The 27,070-nt window shown below is 40.2% G+C and overlaps 1 protein-coding gene across 1 annotated transcript in view; it reads left to right on the forward strand.

Annotated features, from left to right (window-relative positions):
- The window catches only part of pdhx (pyruvate dehydrogenase complex component X), a 30,902-nt gene that overhangs the window by 855 nt on the left and 2,977 nt on the right, over positions 1–27,070 (forward strand). Inside the window, exons 2-9 of the mRNA XM_084555872.1 lie at positions 2,911–2,994; positions 4,861–4,961; positions 11,401–11,597; positions 13,807–13,905; positions 19,480–19,645; positions 20,016–20,163; positions 22,442–22,500; positions 23,460–23,618. Coding sequence (XP_084411998.1) covers positions 2,911–2,994; positions 4,861–4,961; positions 11,401–11,597; positions 13,807–13,905; positions 19,480–19,645; positions 20,016–20,163; positions 22,442–22,500; positions 23,460–23,618 — 1,013 coding nt within the window. The remainder of the gene's footprint in view (positions 1–2,910; positions 2,995–4,860; positions 4,962–11,400; positions 11,598–13,806; positions 13,906–19,479; positions 19,646–20,015; positions 20,164–22,441; positions 22,501–23,459; positions 23,619–27,070) is intronic.

Consider the following 27,070-nt stretch of genomic DNA (forward strand, 5'->3'; position numbering starts at 1 on the left):
AGCCAGTATTCACCACATAATAGCAAATATTAAACAATAATTTACATTAAAAAAAAAAAGAAACTAAGGACGTTGTTATAAGTCTTTTAAATCACTAATATTTTGATGTGTCATAGCAGTAAAAGAACAGGTATAACTTGTCATGTTGCCAATGGCTCCGTTCCAAACTATGCCGGTAAAGAAGCGTGCAATCAAGTCTGACAGCAACCTTCCGTAACTGGCACAATAAAATTTATTGTGACTGCCATTTCAGAGTTTAATTAAACCCGCACTCCTGTTTATGATATGTCAAAGTGTCGCCCACAGTGATGGCATTTTATGGAAAAAAAAAAAAACGGCTATACAGACGTGCATAATAGAAATAAAAGATATGCACATGTCACATTTCAGATTCAGCACAACAGCATGGATTACTAAAATTTACAAGCTTTATGGCACATTTACAAAAGATGACAAGTGGTAAATATAGCAGTCATATCGCATTTTAGTAGAGTACCGGCAGATAGGGTGTGTGTTTAGTGTCCAGACATTATTTTATTGTGAGTTGATGGCCTGGTGGTAGAAACTGAACTTCAGTCTCATAATGCATGCAGGCAGGCTGCGTGTTGGGTGGCTGGGGTTCCTGACTATGCTGTCTGTGTGCCTTCCACAGGCACTGTTTCTGATAAGTGTCCTGAATGGATGATGATATTTCCTCTTCTTTTCGGCTCTGTGTGATTAAAATGTGTGGAATCGGTCCGCTACTGAGCGAGAATTCTCGAACCAGCACCAGCAAAACGGCGACAATGTAATCAAACAGTGTGCTTTTACTTGTTCAGAGTAAAGACCCGGTACTGATTAAACTTTAACTAATGACATTTTTGTTTTGACCTGGCATCTGTACAAACGAAAGCATGACATCAGTCATGTCCATGGGACATTCAGAGGGAAAAGAGGAAAATATAGGGTCCAGGTGTGAAAATGCAGGAATTGTGCTGAAGTAAATATATATATTTTTTGCTTTTGTTTGGCTACATGTAAAAGATTCCTTCCAAGCACGTTGATGAGATATGAATGTGCTCGTTGGTAGTTTTTGTCTGAAATGATTTTTCCTTTTAACATGTTTGTTTGCCTCGTTATAAAATACAAACTCTAATAGACTTAGACTTAGACAAACTTTATTCATCCACAAGGGAAATTGCCTAAGAGAAAATAAATCCACAATCTGTGAATAGACAGAGATTGTTTCATGTCTCCACAACTGAAAGGACATTCACAATATCTTTAGAATCCTCTGATGTCTGCGTTCGGTTTCCACATCACACAATTTTTCAACAAGTATTTGTTCCGAAACTATTTGAGGTCAGTCTTAAACTCAGATTTAAGGTGGGCACGAATAAACCAATTTCCACTATCAGCACAATAATTTGAAAACAGTTTTCAAGTCATTATTTCATGCAGTGAACCTCAAATAAGAAATCTCACTGACAAAAACATGTTTTAGAGTGGCGGCGACTTTAAGATGTTAACCTGCTTATGAGAAGAGTTAGACATAAAACCATCAAATAGACAGATGACCAGAGTTGATATTTCAGATAGTGAAGAAAAACATTTTTAAGCAATGTACTACACTTGTGTTCAAACATTACTTTTTAATTAAAAAGTGTAGGAAATGTAACTAATTACAGTTGCTCTCATATACTCCAAAGAGATTATTTGCAAGTTTTACATCACTGTTTTTTGTAAATGCAACATTAATGGTTGGACTGTTATTAGAAGCTTTAGTTTATCACCTCTAATTGAAAACACTCTTTCTTTGTGGCTTCCATTTGAGCGTGTGCATCGTATCTACCAGTGTCAGTCTTATCTGGTGAAAATTGTAATAAATGCTGCCATATGCCTCATTTTTGCAGACTACAGTTACACAATTATAAGTGGTGATGGACTTTCTCTGAATACTAGTTGTGATGTTGCCAAATATCCAGCAGATGGCAGCAGCTCATAGATTAGACAGAGACCACACATGGATTGCACATTTTATGGAGACACTGCTGGAGGAAGGATTTTTGACGCTTCATTTATTGTATTGGATTAAAAGCAATTTGCACTGAAAAAATGGGATGCATGAAAATAGCTTAAAATTGCCTATAGTTTTATACTTCCACCTCTGATTTTTAATTTCTATGGTGAATAATTAAGAAGCCTGTGCTGTGGAAGCAGCATCATATGTCAAGGCCATAATCTTGTTAGTTCTATTTCAACTATTTAGGTCATATCTTGAAAAATGCTCAAATTATATTAACAAAAATCCCCAACCTCTGTTACACATGGTATACACTTCAGTATTTTATAAACAGCTGCGATAAGCTTGCATCTTTCTGAGCTGTGCCATGTCTGAACAATAAACCTGATTCTCCTTTTATCTGCAGCACTGCAGGCTAGTTGTAATGAGGCAGTGATGCCTGTGCTGCTTGGATTTGTGCTTCTTTTTTTTTTTTTTTTTTTATGGCAGCCTGGAGACCCAGTGTCCAGCGCAGTGCTGTGAGCCAGTTGAACTCTGGCCTTCTGAGTGACTATAACTGGTGACAGCATAGCAGGCTTTGGTGGTGGCTCAAAGGCTTGGGACAGTACGAGTGACTCTACAGCCTCCGGTGCAGTGTCAGCAAGGATCACAATTACACAAGTGACCTGCCTGTATTGTTTTTTCAGTGTGGCACTGTGTCTCCTTGTGCTTTGCGGCTACGAGTTGGACATGTTGACCCCCTGAGGCCTTGTTGTAGCTAAACACTGCTTCAACAGGGCCTGTCACTTGATTCATGTTGACACTAGCATATCTTGGTTATCTTTTAATATTTTGCCTTATAAGCCTAATGAGCCTTGCCATTACTACTGCCTGAATAAACTGGATGATATTCTCTTTCTGTCCTCTAGGTGTCACCCCACTCAAAGTGCAAATGCCAGCTCTTTCTCCTACCATGGAGGAGGGAAACCTTGTCAAATGGCTGAAAAAGGAAGGTAAATGATGATATCGGATCGCTCTCATAACCTCACCTTTCTATTTGACATATTTTAATTGTAAATCTATCTGTGTTATACTGTGCTGTCTAAAACCTCTCTTTATGTGTACTCGCAATTTCTCCTTCTTGCTATGGCTATGTAAATGTGAATGCTCACTTGCAGTCCAAACATCAAAATCAAAAGCTCCACATTTCTTTTTCCCCACAATGATAGTCCCACATCAGCACCAATCATTAACATGATGGCACCCCATTGCTTTGTAAGACAGAGACCTGAGCAGTGGATCACCTGAGGGCCCCTGGTGGCTAATTGGCTCAAGGATCACAGCAGTCACTATTCATCACTGCTTAGCAACTCTGCTCAGGCAAACTCGCCTCAGCCACACTCGTTTATCAGGAGGCAGCGGCGCTGAATTCTGATTGGCTGCTTTGCTGTGTTGCCATGTGCTTCTGTGACTCGGGGTGAGAAATGTACATGTGTGTGTAAGTGAGAAAGGGGAGGAAGGAAAGATAATTTCTCAGTGATGAGAAAAACAATCCAGAATGTGGGTTTATTGCATTTTGCACGACGTGTCGGTGCTGATAAGTTAATTAAACGATAAAGAGATGAACTAAAAACCCCTTAATTTTTTAGATAGATTCATTGAATTAGTCTGAAGTAACATGAATAGAAATTAAATTCTTCTTGAATTACGATTCAAGGGGTTTAGGCATTTATGTGAAGTGGTCAAATCAACACATTTAGAAATAGCAAGAATAGTGAACTCTAAATTTAGGAGATTTATTTAAACAAGCTATATTATGGAACCTCATGCCTGATCTGCTTTGTTTTTTGGTGTTATGTCCATTGCATTTTGATAGCGCAGAGGTGAAAAGGCCTGAGGTCATCTGTTTAATCTTTAATATTGCACATCTCACCTAACCCCTGAGGTCATACGGTATTAAAGCCTCATACGAATCCAATCTTTACTTGCTCTCAAGGGGCTTCCAACGTCAATACTCCCTATGCTCTTTCAACCTTCCCCCACCTATGCTATCTATTCTTCCCTTGACCCACCCCTTTCCTTTTTTACATCCTGGGTTTGTACCTCAAACAAACCCATCAAATTCACGTGTTTTTTAAATGTAGGTAAGGTCCCAGCGCTGTCCTTGATTTTCCTAGGCTTTGCTTAGGTACAGATGATGTACCTCTTTACAGCTTTTTTTTTTTTTTGCCAAAAGAAATGTGACCAGATGTCATTATCTGTGTAACCCTTGACCTTTGTCTCGTCTACCTTGCCTCCTCTTTTCATAACACATGGACATACGTCATGAAGAGGATTAAATCATAGTGTGCCTGGGCTTCACTGTCTTCATGAAAAAGACTAACTTCAAGTGATGTGGGATGTATGAGCGCGGGAGAACTGAACCAGTGGTTCGTAATTGCCACCCTGTTTCATTGTTAATCAGATGATGATATATTCCAACTCTTTCATGGGGTGAACTGGTGGGAGTCTACTGGGAATCTATAGGCAAAAAGCTTGCGTTCTGTCGCTCCGTTTCCCTATCTCACATTCTTTCCCATGAAACATTGATTAGGCTGTTTTTTTGATATATAAGCCATAGTCAGATCAGATGTTTTGCTGCATAGTCCTTTTGCCACTTCAGTGGCAAATCATTTGTTCTTTGTGCTTCCAAAGCCCCAGTGACACAAGAGTCTGGAAATACCCCTGATGATTATGGTTCATGTGTTTCCACAAATGAATAATTTCCACTTAAACCAAGGCCAGTGAAAAGACTGTTTGACAGTTAGGTGCTTCAAAGTCGCCAAATAAATGTTGATTTAATTTTGCAAGTTGTCAGATGTTTTTCTTTACTTCAACAGGTGAGGCAGTGGCAGCGGGCGACGCCCTCTGTGAGATTGAGACGGACAAAGCCGTGGTTACCATGGAATCCAACGATGATGGTATCTTGGCAAAGATCTTGGTGAGAGAGCTAAGACGCACACGAACATGTCAATGATTAGAATTTGTCTGCCATTGGCAAGCCTTTTACGTAAACCTTGAGTGAGGTTTTGTTGCATTTATAAACATGAAGGTTTATATGCTGTGCATTGAAAGGTGCGCACTATTTAGCAGCGTGCTTATGTTTTTGGGAAGCCTGTTTAAATTCACACAGGGTATGGTCGTTAATATGTCTAAGTCTTTCAGTGTTCCTTCCTTGCCTGCACTAATTGGCTACGCTTGTTAAATCTGCTCTCCCTATACAGTGACAGCAAAGCTTTGACGAGGTGTCTTCACTGGGAAATATTTCTCTCTTTCCACCCCCCACCCACCCCCCGGTGTTTGTTGTTTGAATACTTAATAGGCTGCCAAAGACAGATTGATCAGTTGTTTTTTGTCAGACCTCCACCACATGTTTGTCACCTTCAGCAAAAAGATAAAGCTCCTTTATCTTCTTTTGCTTTCTAAAATCTGATTACAGGATATGAAGTGGAGCTCAGTATTTCCGAGTAATTAAGCAAGATAAATGCACTTTCTCGGACTCTACATTTTAAAAACTGAGCGATAACAGTCAGGGGGTTTGCATTTGTTGCTGTGCTTGCGGAAGACAAAACCAGCACGCCAGTCACAAAGAGGACCTTATTTAATTAGACATGTTCCTCGGCCGCATGGTTGTGGATGTGCTCATGTCGCAGAAACGCCTGAGTGGAGCAGGGTTTAATTAGACGATGTGTTTGTTTGTGAAACATTAACGAAAAAATAAATACAGAGAGCCAGTTATGCACCAGCACGTACGCACACTCACGAATACACACCCAGATACCTCCTCCAGCTTCAGCTGTCAGTTGTAAACCATGGACTTGCATCTCATTTTTCATGTCTTTCACTTCACTTACTTCCATTCTCTCACACCCTTACTCCATCCTTGTCTTAGCTACTGTGGGGATGAGGTAGTTTCCATAGCAACTACACTAGAATTGGGGGTAGGGGCTTTAGCTGGCAGAGAAAGATGGTCTGCATTAGATAAGCCCCCCAGCTCTCTCTCTCGCTCTCCCTCTCTCTCTCTCCCACTCTGTGTGATGCAGAGTATGTGTATCGTTAATAGGAAAAACGGCAGACATTGGCTGTATTTCACAGATTTCTACACTCCCCTTACAATGTGGCATCAGCTTTGCCTGAGTACATTAGCCCATAGTGGCGTAATTGCTGCTCTCCAGGCACCCAGTAGGTTTCTAATTTAGAGGCTACTATAATTACCTGCCTGTGGCCAAATGCTTTGACGGGCTAGTGGAGACGTGGAACTTGTGCTCCACAGGGGTTATTTATGGGGGGTCAAGTACTACCGTGGCCCTCGACCAATTTCCAACCATTGCTCTTGGGGGCAGGAGAACAGGGGGATAGATGCTGCTCGGTAGTGCAGTATAGAGGATTACTTTATCTAATGATACACTTACAGCTTTCCTCTCGTGACCCGTGGACTTCAATCTGAAAATCTACTCCAAGTACAATCAGTCACACATGTGAGAAAATAACACACATGTTTGCAGATAGATGCCCATTGGTCCTTTGTGCCCAGGTGTATGCAAATGTGACAGCTGCTGAGCATGAAATCAGAAACGGTGATCTAGAAATGGCCATGCAGTCAGTGGGAATGGATTAATAAGTGTCAGACGGTAGCTAAAAGCAGATTACATGATGATTGAAATCATAAGTAAATGACAGAGAAGATTATTACAAAGATATATGTGTAGATACACTGGTGTGCTTTTCCAGGACATTGTGCAGTGCTATCCTGCCTCTCCCCCATTTGTCATACCCTTTCCCACCTCCTCTTTTCAATCTCCACACACTGTCACCCAATGGATCAATTTAAACACCTAAACACCATCTCTGTGTCCTCTAAATCAATTGTTAGTATAAATCACTTTCTAACCTTGTTTTCAAAATGGCCCAAAAAAAAATGTACCACATGTCCACTCCAGGATTTCTCACCAAATGAATTTTAATGTGGAGTATATAGCCCGTGGGCATTAAGCAGAAGAGAATTAGTTTGCGATCCATATTTTTTCTTCTGGAAAGACGAGCATCAGGGAAACAGGGTTTGGAATTGAGGTACCACATTCTTTTTTTATATGGCACCTAGGATTTAGAGGAAATAAAGGGTTGGTATAAAATATGAGAAACGAAAAAGGGAAGTGATCCATGATTTAGATTCATTGACGGTTAGAGGGTTGGGGTCTGTGGTTAGAAAGCTAATGACGTCCAAAAGGAACATGTTGACTTGTGAGCTTAAACTGTGTGATTTTATTCGTGAGAGACTACATTGGACTGACAGGCTGCTGTTGCTAAGAACGGAGGCTTCAGCTGCAATCCTCTTTGTGCAATATCTGTCATGCTCTATTGATCAGAGACGAGCGTTGTCTCGCTAAACAAGAGCTCTGTCATTTTCTCCTGTGTTTATGTGCACGTCTAGTCTAAAATCCATCTTCCTTTTACAAATAGACCTTTTCGTACACTATGGAATCAGATGCTGATCTGTGCAGATCTCTATGTTCACCTTCTGCTGCATACACTGATCATGATATCCTAAAAACAACTGACTGAAACCCAAACTGATCAGGGAATGTAAATCAAAAGCTTTACAGGATCCAGCAGCTGGTTAAAGGAAATTTAAGTGTCTAGGCTAAGCTTATTGTAACGGAGCTGTTGAGACTCTCATGGGGCTTATATTGCTGTATGATAACACTATAGTGATAAGTAGGTTAAACTACATAAATGGCTTTGTAATATCATTAGCTTTGCTGATGGGCTCCAGAGAGTTCCCTTAAGAGCCCCATCTGAGATTTGTTAGGCTTTTTTCCACAGTGAAAATGTCGCTCTACAGAAAAGCCTGCTTAGATTGGAAGAGCGTCCACACACCTTACCACCCATTAATGTATAATTTAAGTACAAAATAAAAATAGTAGTTAAAACGTTTGCACCTCCATGTGCACTTTGACCATATGCAGGCAAATCTTTTAACACGTTAGACAAACATGTAACGTGCTTACAGTGATTGTGTAGCTTGTTTCTGAAGATTTTCATACATCTACATCTACAACTACATCAGGGATTGAAATACTAAAATATTTATCGTTTGACGTGTCCACAGTGAAGATGAAGTCACATTGCTAGTTTCTTTTGTCCGACAATGGCGCCTTTTTCAGTTCAACATTCTGCAAACAGTGAGGTGTGAACATAATTTATACTTCCCATAGGTTTTTATGTCTTTTGTAACCATTTGATGGCAGTGTTGCGCCCCACACCACTGCAGTATACAAACTAAGGTACTCACCATCTGTTTAGGCAACTGCCCACAATGTACACTGTATGTACATTATGTGATTTATGCTGTGTGAACCGTTATGGCTACGTTGTGTGTGTGTGTGTGTGTGTGTGTGTGTGTGTGTGACTACCTAAGTGTCGAGGCTAAGCATGAAACCACTCTGTGTGTTTCGTATGCAGAAACACGCGAGCGGTTTCATACATCTATAAATTGTGGTAGATGTTTCTTTCTGGTCTTTAAAACTTCTGCTTTTGTGTGACATGAGCTTCCCTTAAAGGCATGAGTGTAGTGGTTCCACTGAGCATCAGTTCTATTTTAAAGCCAATACTGACTATTCTTCATCATAAAATGCTTTAGAAATTACTGCTTTATGTGCACCACATCGGTATACATTTTGGTAGATCTTTACTACAGCAGGTGGTGACTAAATATTTGACAGTATAAACCACAAGTTAAAAAGATATCATGCTATGTGGTGGTTGTTCCTTGTAGGTAAGGAAGTGGCTACAAATTGTGCTGAACATAGAAAGTCTGCTACATAATGCTAGAAACCAGAATTGAATTCTGTAATATGTTAATCCTTTTTAGTTCTTTTTCTTCCCAAACAAACTATGCAAATAACATTTTTTGTGAGTGAAAATCTATTTTGAGCTGATGAGCACCAAAAATATGTGATTATGTACTACTCTATGAATATTTGTTTATATTACAGTGCCTGGCCAAAAAAAAGTCACCACCTGGATTTAACTAAGCAAATAGGTACGAGCCTCCTATTGGATAATTACTGCATGGGTGATTATCTTTCAGCTGGCAACAAGTTATTTGACCCCAACTGATGCAATGAGTAGCTTTAAACAACCATGTCTAAAGACACATCCTGTGGTCGTGGGAAAGATGTTAGTCTGTTTGAGAAGGGTCAAATCATTGGCATGCATCAAGCAGAGAAAACATTTAAGGAGATTGCAGAAACTACTAATACTGGATTAAGAACTGTCCAACGCGTTATTAAAAACTGGAAGGATATCCCAACGTTCCAGAGTGATGGGATCATCAGAGTAAGAAGAGAAGCAGATGAAGCGATGCACCCATCATGCATAGTGCTTACTGTACAAGCCTGTGGGGGCAGTGCTATGATCTGGGGTTGCTGCAGTTGGTCAGGTCTAGGTTCAGCAACATTATGTGCCCAAAGAATGAGGTCAGCTGACTACCTGAATATACTGAATGACCAGGTTATTCCATCAATGGATTTTTTCTTCCCTGATGGCACGGCCATATTCCAAGATGACAATGCCGGGATTCATCGGGCTCAGATTGTGGTTCAGGGAGCATGAGACATAATTTTCACACATGGATTGGCCACCACAGAGTCCAGACCTCAACCCCATTGAGAATCTTTGGGATGTGCTGGAGAAGGCTTTGAGCAGTGGTCAGATTCTCCCATCATCAATACAAGATCTTGGTGAAAAATGAATGCAACAGTGGATGGAAATAAATCTTGTGACATTAGAGAAGCTTATCAAAACAATGCCACAGCGAATATGTGCTGTAATCAAACCTAAAGGCGGTCCAACGAAATATTAGAGTGTGGCGACTTTTTTTCTTTTGGCCAGGCAGTGTATTTTAGTGTAACTGGCTTAATATCCAGTATTATTATTCCTTTTTCATAAGTATCTTTCAGCTTTTGGCTATTTGGTCTCTTCAGGGTCACATTTTCTGTTTGGGTTCCTTAACATATCACATATAAGTTGGTTCTGTTTCCATAACACAGTTGTTGTGGGAAAAATCTCTATTCTCTACCATGGAAAAAAAAGAAAAAAGAAAAAAATCCTTTTGGGATTGAAAAGAGGGATCTCTTTTATAGAACTGGATTTCCCTGAGAGCCCATTACACTTTACCTCATCCATCTTCTCCCATTATCCCAAGAGGTGTGCGGTAGAGACATTACATGTGAAGAACAAGACAGAAGACAAGCTAAACATGCACAAAATAGCTCATCTGACCTAGTATCTTTAAAGGGGAATGTGAAAGTAAAAGTAAGGTAAATTCCTCATGAGGTGTGTTAATAGAAGCACTATGCTGGATTTACTTATGAGCAAAGTCCTGTGAGCCTCAAATGCCAGAGGCAGTCATTTTATCATACATTAAATAGACTGGGTAAACTCAGTGTTTTAATCGATTTGCAGGTTCATCTTTTTGTGTTTATCTCCATAACCTCGCTGCTGAACTCTTAGCCCCACACTGAATTAAACCGGCACAGCGTGGACGCACAGCTCTTTTTATTTTCTTTTTTTTTTTCACTGTTGAGCGCAGGTGTTCAGATTTTCTGCTGTTCTTTCCACTTTGGCGGATGCGGTTATTAGAGTGCTGCCTTTGATTTTTCAAGCCTGCTAGACAGAGGGGTAGAGGTGGAGTATGCTTGCAACTCTGGTGTTACGTTTATTCCTTTTAAAACAAAATCATTTAATTGATTTTGTTTTCCTTTGGTCCGTTGAAGGATGAGTGATGATCAGTGATGGTCGAATACGACGTCGCCGCGTTTCCTTCTCCTTCTCCTCCTCGCCATATCAAGCTACACCTTAAGAGGCTGCTCACTAAGGGGATACCTTTCAAAAAGTGATGAAGTGCAGCAGTCCCACCGTCAGTGTTGCGCCTGGCCTTTCATTTAACGTGATCAATATGTGAGGATCAGAGCCTATGACAGCTTGAGGAGAGTCACAAAAGGCTTGCAGTGGATTTAGATTACTCTGTAACAAGATGGTGAATCAATGCTTGACAGCTTTGAACAGTGCACTCCAAGAACGTGTTCTGGCACAATCAGATTTGTCAAGAGAGGTAGGAAATAATGATGTCAGTGAGAGGGCAGTGTCATTTTCCAGGCGGTTTCCTCATATTGGCTGACTAGCAGTTTATCTGCTCAGTGACCACTAGCTAATTAAGCAGCTTCAGCATCGCTTCACCTTCTATTTTTAGCATTTGCTTCGAAATCATACAACAGGAGTCCTTCACCTTCATTCATTTGCATTTCTAAAGTGATTCAACCTGTTTTTGCAAACGTTGCCCCCTCACTGTGTAAGTGGCTCTCTCTACCTCTTTACAGATGGAGGAGGGCAGTCGCAACGTGCGGCTTGGCACTCTCATCGCCCTCATGGTGGAGGAAGGGCAGGACTGGAAGCAGGTTGAGATCCCCCCTCCAGATGCTGCAGCTCCACCTGCTACACATGCAGCCGCTGCCCCAGTTGTGGCCCCTGCTGCTTCCTCCCCACCTCCGCCACCTAAACCAGTCACATCAGGGCCGTGAGTGCTACTTTCCTTCTTTTTAATTGCTCAAATAGTCCCAGTGTATAGGTTAGTAGGTTTATATTACATTGAGAGTGACCGGAGAGCCAACCATCTCAACCAAATTAAGATTTGAAAGATTGAGGTTTCAGCTTAAAGACAATTCTCCCCTAAATAAGCTTGATTTTGTTTGGCAGCCTGTTGTTCACACTGACACAATGAGTTAGCTCGTTGTCATAGTGGTGTTAAAATGTTGAGTTAATACCAGGACTTCTGCAGTGATAACATTAGGTTGCTCTGGGAAATACACCGATCAGGCGTAACATTATGACCACTTACAGACGAAGTAGATAACATTGACCATCTTCTAACAATGCAATGTTCTCCTGGGAAACCTTTGGACCTGGCATTTGTGTTGGTGTTACTCAGGCATGAACCTCCCACCTAGACCAGACCAGACACCCCCACCCCATAGCAATGACACTCCTTGATGACAGCAGCCATCCCCAGCAGGATGCAGCCTGACACAGACACACACACAAAAACAGTTTAGGAACAACTCAAAAACACATGAAAAACAGCACAAGGTGCTGACCTGGCCTCCAAATTCACTAGATCCCAAACTGATGAAGTATCTGTGGGATGCAGTGGAACAAGCCTGATTCACAGAGACCCCTCCCCTCAACCCATAGGACACAAGGGCCCCCACTAACAACACTGTGTTGCCAAACACCACAGGACACCCTCAGAAGGCCCGTATCCATTCGCTGACAAGTCACAACTGTTCTGGAGGCACAAGGGAGACTTACACAGTGTTAAGAAGATGGTCATAATGTTATGCTTCATCAGTGTACACTACAGCTCCTAGTTTGTTTATGTGGTTTACAGTAGTCCACTTAATTCAGTGTGAAAAGGCTGCAATTGTGTAGCCTTGTGAGATCATGCTAAGCCACTTTAGCGTTTAGAGCTAAATGCTAAAATTAACATTCCTCAAAGTGAAACTAGTTAAAGGGAACTGACACCACCCAAAAGTGAAAAAAAAATCCCAATATTGTCCATGTCCATTCTCTGATGAGTCAGAACTGTTTTGGCAGCAAAATGGAGACCTACACAATATTAGGCAGGTGGTCATAATGTTATGCCCAATCAGTGTATGTGAAGAGCTGAAGCTGTTGTGGTTATGTCTCATAGATGTGCGATAGACATGAACAGACACATTTTAGACACTGATTTTGTAGTATAAACATACTATATGTGAAGAGAAAGAGATGTTTTTTTTGTGTTCAACCTTGCCATTTCCATTTTGACCGTATTTTCCACCCTCTAACATGCTGAACCAGATATTTTTCTCTGTTCACATTCCAAAATGTGTGAGATGCTACCTAGTCCTGTTGACACAATAAATACTCTTGTGGAAACTAAAGGAGCTGCTATTTGTTATGCAAACATTTAACGCAAATTCAGATTTGCTCCTTGGCAACATCAGCTAGACAGGGGTGAAAGTTGACAGGTAGATGTGTTGTGCAGTAAACAAGATTATTCAGAGATAGGAACAGGACGTGTACATAGGCAGTCAACCCCCATGCCATGCCACTAATAAACATTTCACACCAACTTTGTTTACCCTAGAGTGGAAAAGAAACAATAGCGACAGTTAAAGAGGAAAAAGCCAAATGTGTGCAGGTTCCATTTTACTGTATACATGAATAAAATTATTATATTAGCCATAACAGTTCACACGGTATCAATCAGGATTTTTTTCCGACCACATTTCTTCCTGGAAGGCAATGGTTCCCCACTATGCTTCCAGTTTTTAATAATACGTTGGACAGCTCATAACCCAATATTAGTAGTTTCTGCAATCTCCTTAGATGTTTCCTCTCCTTGATGCATGCCAATGATTTGACGCTTTCTCAAACAGACTAACATCTTTCCCACAACCACAGGATGTGTCTTTCGACATGGTTGTTTAAGAAATGAGAAGCTACTCATTGCATCAGTTGGGGTTAAATAACTTGTTGCCAGCAGACAGATAATCGCCCATGTAGTAATTATCCAGTAGGAGGCTCGTACCTATTTGCTTAGTTAAATCCAGGTGGTGACTTTTTTTTTGGACAGGTAGTGTATCTTGTTCTTTCCAGGAAATTTGACTCTTTTTTTTTTTTTTTTTTTTTTTTAATCAATGCATTGGAATTAAATTGAGGTGCAATCTCTTTGTCTTGTCCAGGTTACGTCTGAGTCCAGCAGCGAGACACATTCTGGGCACCCATGGGTTGAATCCAAAATTGGCCACACCCACTGGACCAAGAGGACTTATCACCAAGGAGTAAGTGATTTAATGGGTTATCTTTAAGACAAACTGCATGGAAAGCATATTCAAATAAAATAAAAAAAAACTTTGTACATCAGACCCAAAGCAAAGAGATGAAAAATAACACCTACAGTGCTGCAGAACTTTCTATATATCTGCATAAAAATGTATCGAACCAAGTCCTGAAAGTAGACAAAAGGAATTTATTAAAGAAATGAAACACGCGAGTAGCAAAAGTATGTGCACTTCTAGGATTACATTAGAGTTTGTCTGTTCAGGTTTCTTTAAGTAATAGCTGGGATTTGTCACAGTCTGATCTTAGCAACATATGTTTGCGGAAGTTCATGATGACATGGACATAGAAACTTTCCGAGGACTTCAGCAAAGAGTTGTTGCTGATCATCGGCCTGAAATAGGTTACAAACTCATCTCTAAAGAGTTTGGAATCCAGACTCGGACAGATTATGACCAAATGAAGGAGATTTGTGACAACTGTTACCCTCCACGTACACTTTCTTGAATGAATAAATGACTACCTCCTCCATTTAAAGTATAATATTTCCGTTTCATGTGGTTGGGTTCTCTTTGTCTATTTTTAGGACTTGTGTTTAAGTCAAAAACTTTTTATCGACACTGTATACATCAAGAATTCATGATTTGTTTCCAACACCCTCTCATTTGTTTACATGGGAAGTGATGTGTCAGCAGTAGGTGTTTAGTGTGGTAATAGGGCCAACGCAACTCTGCTGTATCTCTCAAGGAAAGATGTCAGTCAGTGGAAAGCAGGTCATAGAGTAGGCAGTGTGAACAAAAATGTGGGAGAGATCAGGTAAGTGAAAAAAAAAAATAAAGAGTGAACAAGCAGATTTTACATGTCATCCTGTTAAGTGGTGAATTCACACTACAGAAAGCTGTGGACGCACACACGCAGCTTTAATGGCTACCTGCTGTCACTGGGGACCTGATTGAATGCTCTCGTTACCCACCTCCTTCCCTGCTGGGGAATCTCATTAAGAAACTACTGTCGCCATGGCAACCCAGTCCCTAAGACCCACTGGTGACCATAGAAACGCAGACCGTACAGTATAGGCAAAAGGAGAGTGTCTATATAAAGTTTACAAACTACAGTGTGAAGAATTAAATTTAATATGAATTCAGCAATGTCTTCCCTCTTCGTTCATCGCTTCTTGTAAATATAACTGATTTATAGCCTCACTGCTTTGATTTGTATGCTTAAAAGCTCTGTGAGTCTCATTAAATAGTATTACTGCTGTGAACATGCCTCAAATGCCGACCGATTTAGCCAATTAAGCTAGAGAGGTTTATTCAGTCCAGAGTCCAGTGTTACGTATGTAGCCCTTGATTGTTAAAAACTGAGTTTACCAAATTTTCTTAAATTGCAGGAAGGGAGCAAGGGGTATTCATGGCAGTTTGTAAATATTTATATTGTCTGTGTACAAAGCTGTAATTAATTCTCAAGGTCCAGAAATTAAAGTGCACTGTGTGCTTTATGGGTGTCAGTGGGATTTATAGTGTTTGAAGTTTAAATTGTTTTATTAGTAATGCAGTTCTAATTATATAACCATGATTTGACACATAATGACACATAAGCTACGTAATTGACTCAGAAAGTCAATAGACGCAATGGCGATGCTAAAGGAAAAAAACATAATTTTCTTCTGCAAATCATGATAATAACCCAATAATATTAACGATGTCCATTGTACTTAAAAAGAAACAACATCATTTGCTACTGTGACTATTATCACTTGAACTTGTGGGATGTGTGCACCAAACCTCTAAAAAGTATGCTCCCAGTGACTCTACCGAAGGCATGTATTTACCAAAACTCTTTAAGGACTAAGATTCATTAGCCAAGTTATTCCAAACCCTTTACATGCGCATTTTCACATTTACCATTTAATCAGTGTCTTTTTGATATTTACAAAGTGGATGTGCAATATTCTGTCACAGAATGGCTTATGCTATGTATAGGCTAGCATAAATAGCTGTTTGTTGAGATACCAAACAGGCTGAGTAAGAAACCGGATATCCGTCTGAGAATAGTTTCACATAGGCTTGTAAGAGAGCATAACATACCCAATTTCCCTTTCTTTGTCCTTTGGCACATCAGATAAGCCTGAAACCAGGGAATACGTACCCCCCTTCCTTTTCCACCTTCTCCTCTAGTGTGGCCCCTCTATATCGGGCATGAATAACAGAGGTCACGCAACCCAGGAGTGAGATCATTGCATGTTACATAACCGAAAATGGACAAGTTACTAACAAAAGCATTCCTGTTTTCTATCGTAAGTCATTGAGATGCGTTAGCCAAGAACGTAGAGATGGCCAATGTTTTCAGTGATTTTTTCTTCCTTAAGCCACGTCTTTATAGTTTTACTTTTCATATAGACACAATTGAATGCATGACTGCACTGTGTAAATGCATGAGAAGCATTAATATTGATATGTAGTGGATGATTCCTTTATTTTATCCAGTTATGTGGTGTGTTGTTCCTTTCTAGGCAACAAAACTAAAATAAATGGGTTATTTTTATTTTGTACTGGTTGTGTTCTTCACTTTTTGTTCCAAATGCACAGCATCTTGGTACTGTTAAAGGAAATAGCAAGGGGGACCGGCCAAAAAGCTTTTTATAATGACACAAGTGACCTTGACCAACACAGGGATTCTTTAACAGTGAAAGGCTTTTTTTGTTCTCTGGCTCTCTGGCAAGTAAAACACCTGAGCTGTGCTTTCACTGAAGCTGCAACTTCACAGTATTCACTTAATCAAACTATACTATTTTCTTACCACCATACAATGTGTTATATGTAATCATATTAGTAGTATTTTATTAGCTTAAACTCAGTGTTTGGATTTTAATGTGGGATGCTTCTCTAGTGTTGTTATTTAAATGATTACCTTTTAGAAAAAATAGACTATATCCTGTTCCTGTTGTAAACTGGATGAAATTTCAGCAATACAGGTTTTTTAAATTGCCTCTAAAGTTGAGCTCTTTCACATATTATGCTTTTTAAAAGTCCTTTATCTAATTTTAGCTTGTCCTAGGTGGCAGTAGAATACAAAGTATTCGTGTGCCTGTGCACAGTTGGGTCTTAGTTTCCTGCCTTGGCCCCTTTTTAATATTCTAGTCACCTTCTCTTAGCCCTTTGGGAGCTTCTTTGCTGTCAGTAGGGGTGTAAATAGCCGTTGTGAAAATCCCATTTCAGCCAGCTACACAAAAAGTGTCTGTGTTGTCGTTGTCAAGAGGCCTGTAGGTTGCTGTCGATGTGCATTTGTATCATAATGGAAATATTTTGTCAGTTTATATCTGGGATAAGATTTAGTGGTGGATTTGGTTCGATTTTGTAATATGTAAACGCTCTATGTGGTCCTCTCAGGTTAGCTGGGGGATTTCCAAGTTGCCTCAGTCCCTCTGCAAACAAAAACTGGTATCAGTGAGAGGGAGGAGCTAGAGGGGGGAAAAAAAATGCTGCTTACAGAGGGACAAGGAGATCATAGCTGTGGGGCCCGGACTGTTTCTAGCTGCATGGTAGGGTCGGGGGCAGCTGGTCTAGACAAAAGACGAGATGCATGTGGGTAGGTGGACCCCAGTGCACTGGGCTGGAACCAGAGAGCTTAAAGCATGCACACCTGATACCTGCCCCTTCCAGCTCTTTTCCTGCTAAGACCAAAATTAATGGGTGAAAGAAAAAAGTCCAGGGCAGATTTCTCATTACACCATCTTTCCTCTGCCTTCTTTATTCCCTGTTTGTCGATGCTCTATGTCTATCCTTTTCAAGCTGATATTGTCACTTTCTCTACAGCCTTTTTGAAACGTTATACAATTCCTGTCATGCGTAACAAGTTAATATTTAATTGTAAGGTTAGTTTCTTTGATTAATATAAATCCTAGAGTTAGATGTGGATCAATCTGCATGTGGGGAATTCTTAGAAGTATGCAGCTTTCCACGATGTGAATCAGTTTGCTGTTACGTATTTTATGGTTGCGTCTGATAAAAAGAGTGGAGATGTCCCTGACTCACCGTGCCAGCAGGAAGGTTCATGAAGCCGCTGTTTAAATAAAGTTGCTGCGGTTCACACCAGATCCTGTCTGGCCTGATGATGTTTGTAACTAATATATCATTCTCATGACACCCATCCACTGGCAGATAACCGAAAGTTACCTTCCTACAAGGCTGACAAAAACAAAGAAAAATGTTCAACTAGTAGAGTGCTGCTTATTGTAAACTAGTCAGAAAACGAACTATTAGCACAATATACGAAATATTATATTCTCATAACTTGATGCCTTTGGACCTCCTCAAAAATAAATGGGAGACAGATTTAAATGAGCAAATCACAGACGACACTTGGCACAAAATAATACAGGGAATTTTTTCATCTTCCATCTGTCTTAGACATGCTGTCATTCAGTTTAAAATTGTACATCGTCTGCACTGGTCTAAAGTTAAACTCTCTAAGATCAATGCTGATATAGACCCCACTTGTGATAGATGCGGGCGAGATCCAGCCACTCTCCTACACATGTTCTGGACATGTCCAAAGCTTTGCGCTTTCTGGCAGCCCATCTTTGAGACCTTTTCTAAAATCTTTGCGAAAAGGCTTGCACCGTCTCCATTCATTGCACTTTTTGGTGTAACTCAGATAGACTCCCATCTAGAGATGTGGGAAAGAATAATGGTGGCTTTCTGCTCTCTCCTAGCTAGGAGACTGATATTATTGAAATGGAAAGACCCAGCACCTCCAACATACAGTCATTGGGTTAGGGAAATCATGTACCATATCAAGTTGGAGAAGATCAGATACACAATCAGGGGGTTTACTAGAAAATTTTATAACATATGGCAGCCTTTCTTAATGTTTGTTGAAGATATGGAGGCAGACAATATAGCACTGTAAACCTCTGTTGTTGTCCTCAGTCATCTTTATTATTGTATTTCTTTTTTTGTTGTTGTTGTTTGTTTTTTTGTTATCCGGCTATGTGAGTTCTGTATATTGAACTATGTATTTCATACTGTGAACTCTGTATGTCTGGTATTTGTGGGGGGTGGATGGGATTTACGGTTCGTTTGGACTTATGTTATACTGTAAACTATAACTTGTAAAACTAAATAAAAATACCTTGATCAGAGTGCTGCTTATAAGCCTAGTGAAAGCATATGGGTGAATAATGCATTATGCTACCATCATTAGCTACGGGAGCCTTGTTTCACACAGTTATAAATTCATTTGTAATGGTCCAAGCAACATAAAGAAATGACCGCACTTTTCATGCAGGGGAAAGTTATTTATAGCCTGAGACTGGGAATCAATCTCAATTTAATAAAAATGGATGCAAATAATCTGTTACATCCGGATATATTTCATCCAAATATATTTGCCCAAGCTCTGAGCCAGTCCTTAAATGTGTGTCGTATTGAAACTTGTGCGTTTGCATTGACTGTCACACTGGTTCAGATATATTTATAGCTTATTGCCAGCTTCTTTCAAGTAATATTAAATTATCCTATTCATTCATTTATCGGTCTCATGGTTGTTTGTTTTTGTTTTTTTTACTTGAACAGAGACGCATTGAATCTTTTGAAGAAGACTCCAGCCGCCAAAGCAGCACCAGCCACGGTTGCCTCAGCTGCCCCGATTTCTGTCCCCACCCCAGCAGCTGCCCCTCCACCACCGGGCAGCAGACCCAATATACCGCCTCTCTCTGTCCCCGGGAAACCAGGAGCACCAGTGAGCATCCTTAGCACTCACTCTTGAAAACATTTCTACAAATGATAATCTCTATTTGGGGTAACGCTAAGAAACATGCACATGATCACTTGGGCTCAAAGATTAATTGACAGAATTTGGCATTCATGGGTTCCTCACAAGGAACATGAAGGACGTCACCTTCACTGTGAAGAACCAAGTTTTTAATTTCGTCTTTACTACATATATATGTCTAGACAGACATGGATGTAAACTGCATCTTGGTGGATGCATACAACCATGAGATGTTATTCCAGTTTAACCAATCATTAATTCACTGTAACAAGCTTGTGCCATTTTGTTCTTTCCATTTAATGATTTGCCTCCACTATCCTTCACTTGTCCTCCTCAGGGAACTTTCTCAGAGATCCCAGCCTCAAATGTCCGTCGTGTCATTGCTCAAAGGCTAACCCAGTCCAAGACCACCATCCCCCACTCGTATGCCTCTATTGACTGTGACATGGCTGCTGTCATGCAGCTCCGCAAAGATCTGGCCAAAGGTAAAAAAAAAAAAAAAAAAGAGACTGAATGTGAGCTTGCATAGTTGGCTCTACTCTTCATGTGTCCTTTAGTGAATGTCGGTAAGCTTCGGAAGGCAATTTTTCCATGAAGATGTGGATTTCAGGGTTTTCACATGACTGTTCATTCATGCATTTAGAGAACCTATGGTACATGTCCTCATGTTCCTCAGGTTCCCACCAGCATACACATCTCTGTCCCACAGAGCGTGTGGCTTTTCTCATGGAAATTGATGTCTATGTACAGTAATATGCCAGCGTTTTACCCACTATATGTTTAGATTCAATATCATTAACAATGCATGAAGCAGATAGTATGAGCCACGGGGAGCTTTCTTGCCAACATGAAGAGAGAGAAATAACTGATATAGTCTAAATCCAAAGAAATGTGTCGAGTATTATGCTTATCTACCTCAAGTATTGACCTCATTTCTTTCACATCACTCCACTTTTCATTTAGCTAATTGATACATACACCGATCAGGCATAACATTATGACCACCTGCCTAATATTGTGCAGGTCTCTCTTGTGCCTCCAAAACAGTTGTGACTCATCAGTGAATGGACATGAGCCTTCTGAGGGTGCCCTGTGGTGTCTGGCAACAGAATGTTGTTAGTGGGGGCCTTTTGGGTCCTATGGGTTGAGGGGAGTTGCCTCTGTATCATCCCACAGATACTTGACCAGTATGGGGATGCAGTGAATTAGGAGGCCAGGTCAACATCTTCATGATTTTTTGAGTTGTTCCTAAATTGTGTCATTACTATGGGATGGGGGTATCTCGTCTGGTCTAAGTGGGTGGTCCACATCCAAGTAACATCCACATGAATGCCAGATCCAGAAGTTTCCCAGCAGAATATTGCATTGTCACAAGATGGTCAATGTTATTCATTTCTCCTCTCAGTGGTCATAATGTTATGTCTGATCGGTGTAAGTGGTATTCATTATTTTGAAAGCATCTGTCACATTACGTTTTGCCCACTACTCTAAATATAACCCTGGTTTCTAAGAATTACCAAACATGGTACAGGTGGGTGGGTAGGTGAGACTTCACATGCTGTATGAGTTTTGAAGTGGGTTGACATTATTCATAAATGGCTGAAGATGGGACCAACACCTCCACAGTGCTGAATGGTGTCTCAGAAAATGTCCTGTTTGATTTTAATCTTCACATTTTACACCACAGCATGAGCATGGTCATGTCTTGATAAGACACCTTCGTTTAAGTTTAGACTCTATTTAGGTTTTCTCATGTTGGACTAACTGGGTGACTGCCTGTGCAAGCTTGAAATGGCTCATTCCAGTTCAGAAAAATGTTCTGTTTTCATTCAAAACATTTGCTCATTTTGTGCAGTAACGTACTAAAGTAATTATTTATCGCTCGTTCATCTCTTTGTTAAATCACAGTATTCGCGATCAAGCATTCGCAATCTTAGTATTTGTTATCAAGAGCAGTGTATTTATCCTCAACGGCCGAATTGCAGCCTATGCTTACTTTAAGCCATTTTTAATGTTGACATAGCAAAAGTCCCTTGCCAGTTTCCTATTTTAAAACATTTAGTTCAACATGCTATCACGTAATTGGCTTTATTTAGCTTAACTTTGCCTTAGTGTCAAACAAACTGTGAATCCCTCTGGGTTCTGTCTCTGTGGAGGAAAATGGGATGGCCATTCCAGACCTATTAGCGAGGTTGTGTGTGTGTGCTGAGGGATTCTCTCTCTGGTTGTTTTTGCGGGCTCTCTTTGTTCAGGGGCAGTGCGATTTCACGGTTAGCTCATTAATCATCCCGCTCACAGCATTCATAACTGTCTGGTACTGCACTATTGGACACTGGTAAGAGTTGGCAGTAATGCCAGTCCAAGCCCGCTCTGGCCTGTCGACATTACACATGGAGAGGGGAGTAGAACAAATGCTGGAGACTGAATCCTACAGAGAAAGGCAAACTCTGATGAGTGCATACATAGTGTTTTATTTTCCTGCCTCATTGCACATTTAGTATCAGTTCTTTAAGTTAGACAATTAGGATAATGTCATTCCTAATTTTTTTTTAACCAGCTGCTTTGTGCAACATGACACTTTGCAGGTCTTGTTCCCCTATGTTAATGTTTTGTCACCCCACATCTATCTTTGACCCTACCTAGGAATTTAGGACCACCTCTTCTCAGTCATCTCTCTGTCTCAGTCATGTCAGTAAGCAGAAATTTTAGATTTGTGTCAGAACTTGAATCAGGCTCACAAACGTTTCTTCTTTGTCTTTTCAGAACAGATCAAGGTGTCCGTTAATGATTTCATTATCAAGGCAGCTGCTGTTGCACTTAAAGTAAGTATTGTACAAAGTATTGTTGTAATTTGTCCCTTGAACCTTTTTTTTTATTTATTTATTTTCAAGTCAGTGTTTTTGTGTATGTTTTATGTAGCATTTACCTTCAAGTATCTGATCTTTTATGTCCTTCAGTGAATCACAAAGCATGTGGACACAGACTCTTAATGATTTCTTAGGCAACACTAAGCCTCTTAAAAACACTGCGGGGGATAATAATCTTAGAATTGCAAAATTGCATCGCATTTAATGTTTTCTGCTATAGAGATGTTACAAGGAAAGATACTGTTGCTAGATTTGAGGAATGTGTAGAAGGCATTTGGGGTTAAAAATAGACGCCGGCCTCTGGTAATTTGGTTATTCCAGCCAGGAATGTCTCAGCAGCATCTCATAAGAACATAATGTCCACTCACTTAGTTATTTAGTCTGTTATCAGGAAACACTGAAGCTGTTTCAATGCAAGCATTTGCATCTACCCAACAATCATGGGTGCTTAGCGTTGCTCCTAGAGATGGTAGGAAGATATTCATAAAAACACAGGTGTATGAAGCAGCATCTGGGAAAAGTGGTGATTTGGTGCATGTGTTACAGTAAATTCAAGGAATGCGGGACATGCTTGTAGGTTTTACACTTAATGTGAGTATAAAATGTCAAATCACCACATTCACAGTCTCTCTCATAGTCCAAGGGCTCTGTTTTACTGCTAGTACAACATCCCACATGGACTCAGAATAAGATATGTGAGTCTCTTATGTAATGCCATAGCATCCAAGAATTGACAGGACAGGCAGCAGTACAGAGGTACGTCAGAAATCACTCTGTCACCAGGTTGTCATATCAGGCCAAAATGCTACGTGACCACGCCACTTTATTCTTTTTATTTTATCCCTCTTTGTCTTATCATTTCCCACTGTTAACACCAAACATGACCCTCACTGACCCCTGACTCTTTATCCTAGGAAATGCCAGAAGTGAATGTGACCTGGTCTGGCGATGGACCCCGTGCACTCGATTCAGTCCATATCGCAATTGCTGTGGCAACTGACAAAGGCCTCATTACTCCAATCATCAAGGATGCTGCAACCAAAGGAGTCCAGGAGATCTCAGCCAGTGCCAAGGTAAAGATCACAGGGATAACCCAACAACACTAGTTCATTATTTATTAATAAGTTATAATATACTATAAATTGCACCGTTTGTGAGTGTCTTGTAGGGCTGAACGATATATTGCATTTGCAATAATATCGCGATATGATCAAGTGCAATTTTCTAACCGCAAAGGCTGCGATTAAGGCTGCGATTATACCTTGCTCACGTTGTAGCGCCCGCAAAGTCATAATCACAAAACACACCTCCATTCATGGCTTCCTCCGTCATCCACCCACATTCATCTCCTACTCCAATGGAGATAATCCACCGATTCCCGCGTAGTTTGAATCCGTCCTCCAGGAAGGACATTTATGATGAGTGCAAGTCACCGGTGAGCCCCCGCCGATACCGTTCCAGTGGAGCAAGTCCGACTCTGACTGACTGACTGACTACGTTAAAAAACTTCGGTACCGTGAGTACTCGGTGTGCATTTTTGTTTTGTATGTGCCGTTTGCTGCACCGCGACGAGAGGCGCTCGTTATTTTGAGTTATTTCCTTATTTTGTGTCGGAGCCCGCGGTAAAACCCGGAGCGGAGTTTTGAGTTGTTGTTTTGTGGGGGCGCAGGTACTGGACTGAACTGTGATTTTGCGGAACACTGAAACAGACTTTTCCAACCGGACTGAACTGAAATTAAGAGACGGACTAAGGCGCACCCTTTTTTGTTTGTTTGTTTTGGCACTGATGATCATAATTGTGGTTATTATTTTGTGTGGGTTGACTAATTATTTTTTTGTTCTGTTTTATTTTACGTTGTCAGACTTGACTCTGACTGGCACCCCAACATTAAAACGAGTCAAACCCGCTACAACGTGACATGCGCGTGACATGCGCGTGTAAAACGTGTGAGCAAACGAGATTGTCTAATCACAGAGGCTGCACTCTGGTCACGTGACAGTATACTATTGTGTATGTTCAAAATACTATTGTGATTGAATTAGTCAAATAAAAATGTCAGTCATCAATTCTTGCATCACCTCATGTCATCATAACAGGTCTGGCTTCCAGGAAAGAACCGTTTCTTTTTAATCTAATACAGTGTTGGCCATACTATATGATGTATTGCTTGTCTTTGCTTAATAATACAGAAGACAAAGACCTTTAAAATCGCATATCGCATCGCAATCGCAATATTGGCATGAAAAATCGCAATTAGATTATTTTCCAAAATCGTTCAGCCCTAGTGTCTTGTCTTCTTAAACCTTCTCATAAAAATAATTTTCTCTGGATTTATTTGCTGGTTAGTATTTTCTAACCTTATGCTGGCTGGCTGGCTGGCTGACTATCAGTTTATTGCTTCAGGTGAAGTGTTTTGTTGATTTGTACATGGAGATAGATATGCGAGTTAAGCCTTGACTTCAGCCCGACTGCATGAGAAAACAAACTGTGTGCACATCTGTAGCGTTGTGGTTGCCTACTGGTTAACATTCAATTTTATTCAAATAGTGGGGTTTTGTTTGCTTTTAGTGTATTTGGAGTATATTGAGTAGATACAACATTTCCATCAACTGTAGGGATATGTAGATTTAAGGTAGTTAGATTTTGTTTGTCTTGTTTGTTTACTGGTTTCAAATGGTCGGCTCTTTACTCTGATCATAGTCAGCAGCTTCTGACAACTGTTCCCTCACAGTCTGATATGCACGTACGGGAAAAACACATGATAAGAGTGCTTCTCATTAAAGAGACAGACAAATCAAACAGATGCATTTCTCAAGTTGAAAATAATTAACACCAGGAGTGCTATGATTCCTACATGGTCAGTGCTTGTGTTTATGGCTCTGCAAATATATAAAAGTTAAATAAACAGCTGCCATGAGGAAAATTATTGTCAGATGGCTAGAAGGCCAATCAACCTAATGGCACATTTATACTTAAACACTGTTTAATCATCATATCTTAGTACCCCCATCAAAAATAGAAATAAAAAAAAAAATAATCTAAAATTTGTTGGAGTTTTGGAGGAGTCCAGCCACGCAGCCATGTTGATGTGTCAGTGAGAGTTGTTGATGGGCGAGGAGCGGTGATGTAGGGGAGGACGTGGGCTCTTAGGTTAAATTGAAGACGCACTTTTACTGGATTTCATTATTTGCAAAATTACCGCATTGTATTAGTAAAAAAAAAATGAAATCCATGTGGTCAGATCTTGCACAAGATGTGTGTGGTTGCATCAGCCTAAATGTGTCTGGACAGACTCACTAATGCTACTGTAGCTTATGATATATGTGTTGGATATGATGCTTCCTCTCAAACAAGCGATTGCACAAAGGAATGGTTTTGCAATATTTCAACACACCTTGAGAAATGTACACATGTTTTCCATGACTCTTAATTATTATAGACTGCCTGATAGGATCCTGATCATATCAGGGTCTTCTCCATTTATACAGGATCTTAGTAGTAAGTAGCTAAATGTTTTATATGAATCATGCTGACAGATGCACATCAAGTAATGCAAAATAATCATATTTATAATCTTGTTAGAGGTCTTGCACCCAGACACGCTGTATCTTCCCTTTTGATTCTGTCTTCAGGTCTGACCCGCTGACTTGGCCAGTGAAGAATGTTCCACATATACACCCTCAAAAATCTCTTTAGTGATGACTTTTGACTTACAAAAGCTATAAGAGAAAAGCTATAAGAGAACCACCATCTTTTTAACAAAGGGCGTATGTGGGGTCATGAGATGTTACTTTTTTTCCTACACTCTTTCCTCTTTCAGTCAAAACTGAACTTCTTCTTTTCGCAATCCTTGTCTGTCACTAAACGTTAGCGTTCCCCTATCCTGACCCGCATTTTCTGTACAGTATGCTGTCTTACTTCTCTTTTGATAACTTTAATATAAATACTGAAATATGCAACATATGAAATTAGTGAATTAAATGTAACATTGTTAACATGTACACACACAAAAGATTCTTTAAAGCATGCGTAACAACACAGCGCACAATTCATCCCACTTAAAACCATTACAGTGTTCTTTGCCGCCCCCTGACATTCAGCTCCGTTTTTGCTGCCTTGAGTTAAATCTCCATTTGCCGCTCCTTATTGGTCTCAAATTAAAATCAACATGTGGTTTGACCGAAGCGCAGAGAGCCTGCTGCCGGCTATTGATGTGATGGAGTTGAATATCACTGTTTTTTCTACTAAGAGCTCTTATCGTAAATGTGCCCACCATGTCCCGCTGTGTCTCATGATCGTGTGAGTCATTCTCGACTTTCTGAGTCGGTCGTGTCCCTGCATTAACCTTTAGGTACATTTCCATTAGAGTAAAGTTCACATTCATAAAGTTCGACCTTACTGAGAGCTTGGAAAAAGATAAGTTTAATTGTACATTTTCAACAAGAGCCTATTTGTTATTTCTTCACATAATAATATAGAGCCGGGGTTTTTTTAAGAAACTAATGAGTTAATACTCAGTGTGAC

Source organism: Chelon labrosus, assembly GCF_963514085.1.
Source record: "Chelon labrosus genome assembly, chromosome: 11".
NCBI classification, from domain to species: domain Eukaryota; kingdom Metazoa; phylum Chordata; class Actinopteri; order Mugiliformes; family Mugilidae; genus Chelon; species Chelon labrosus.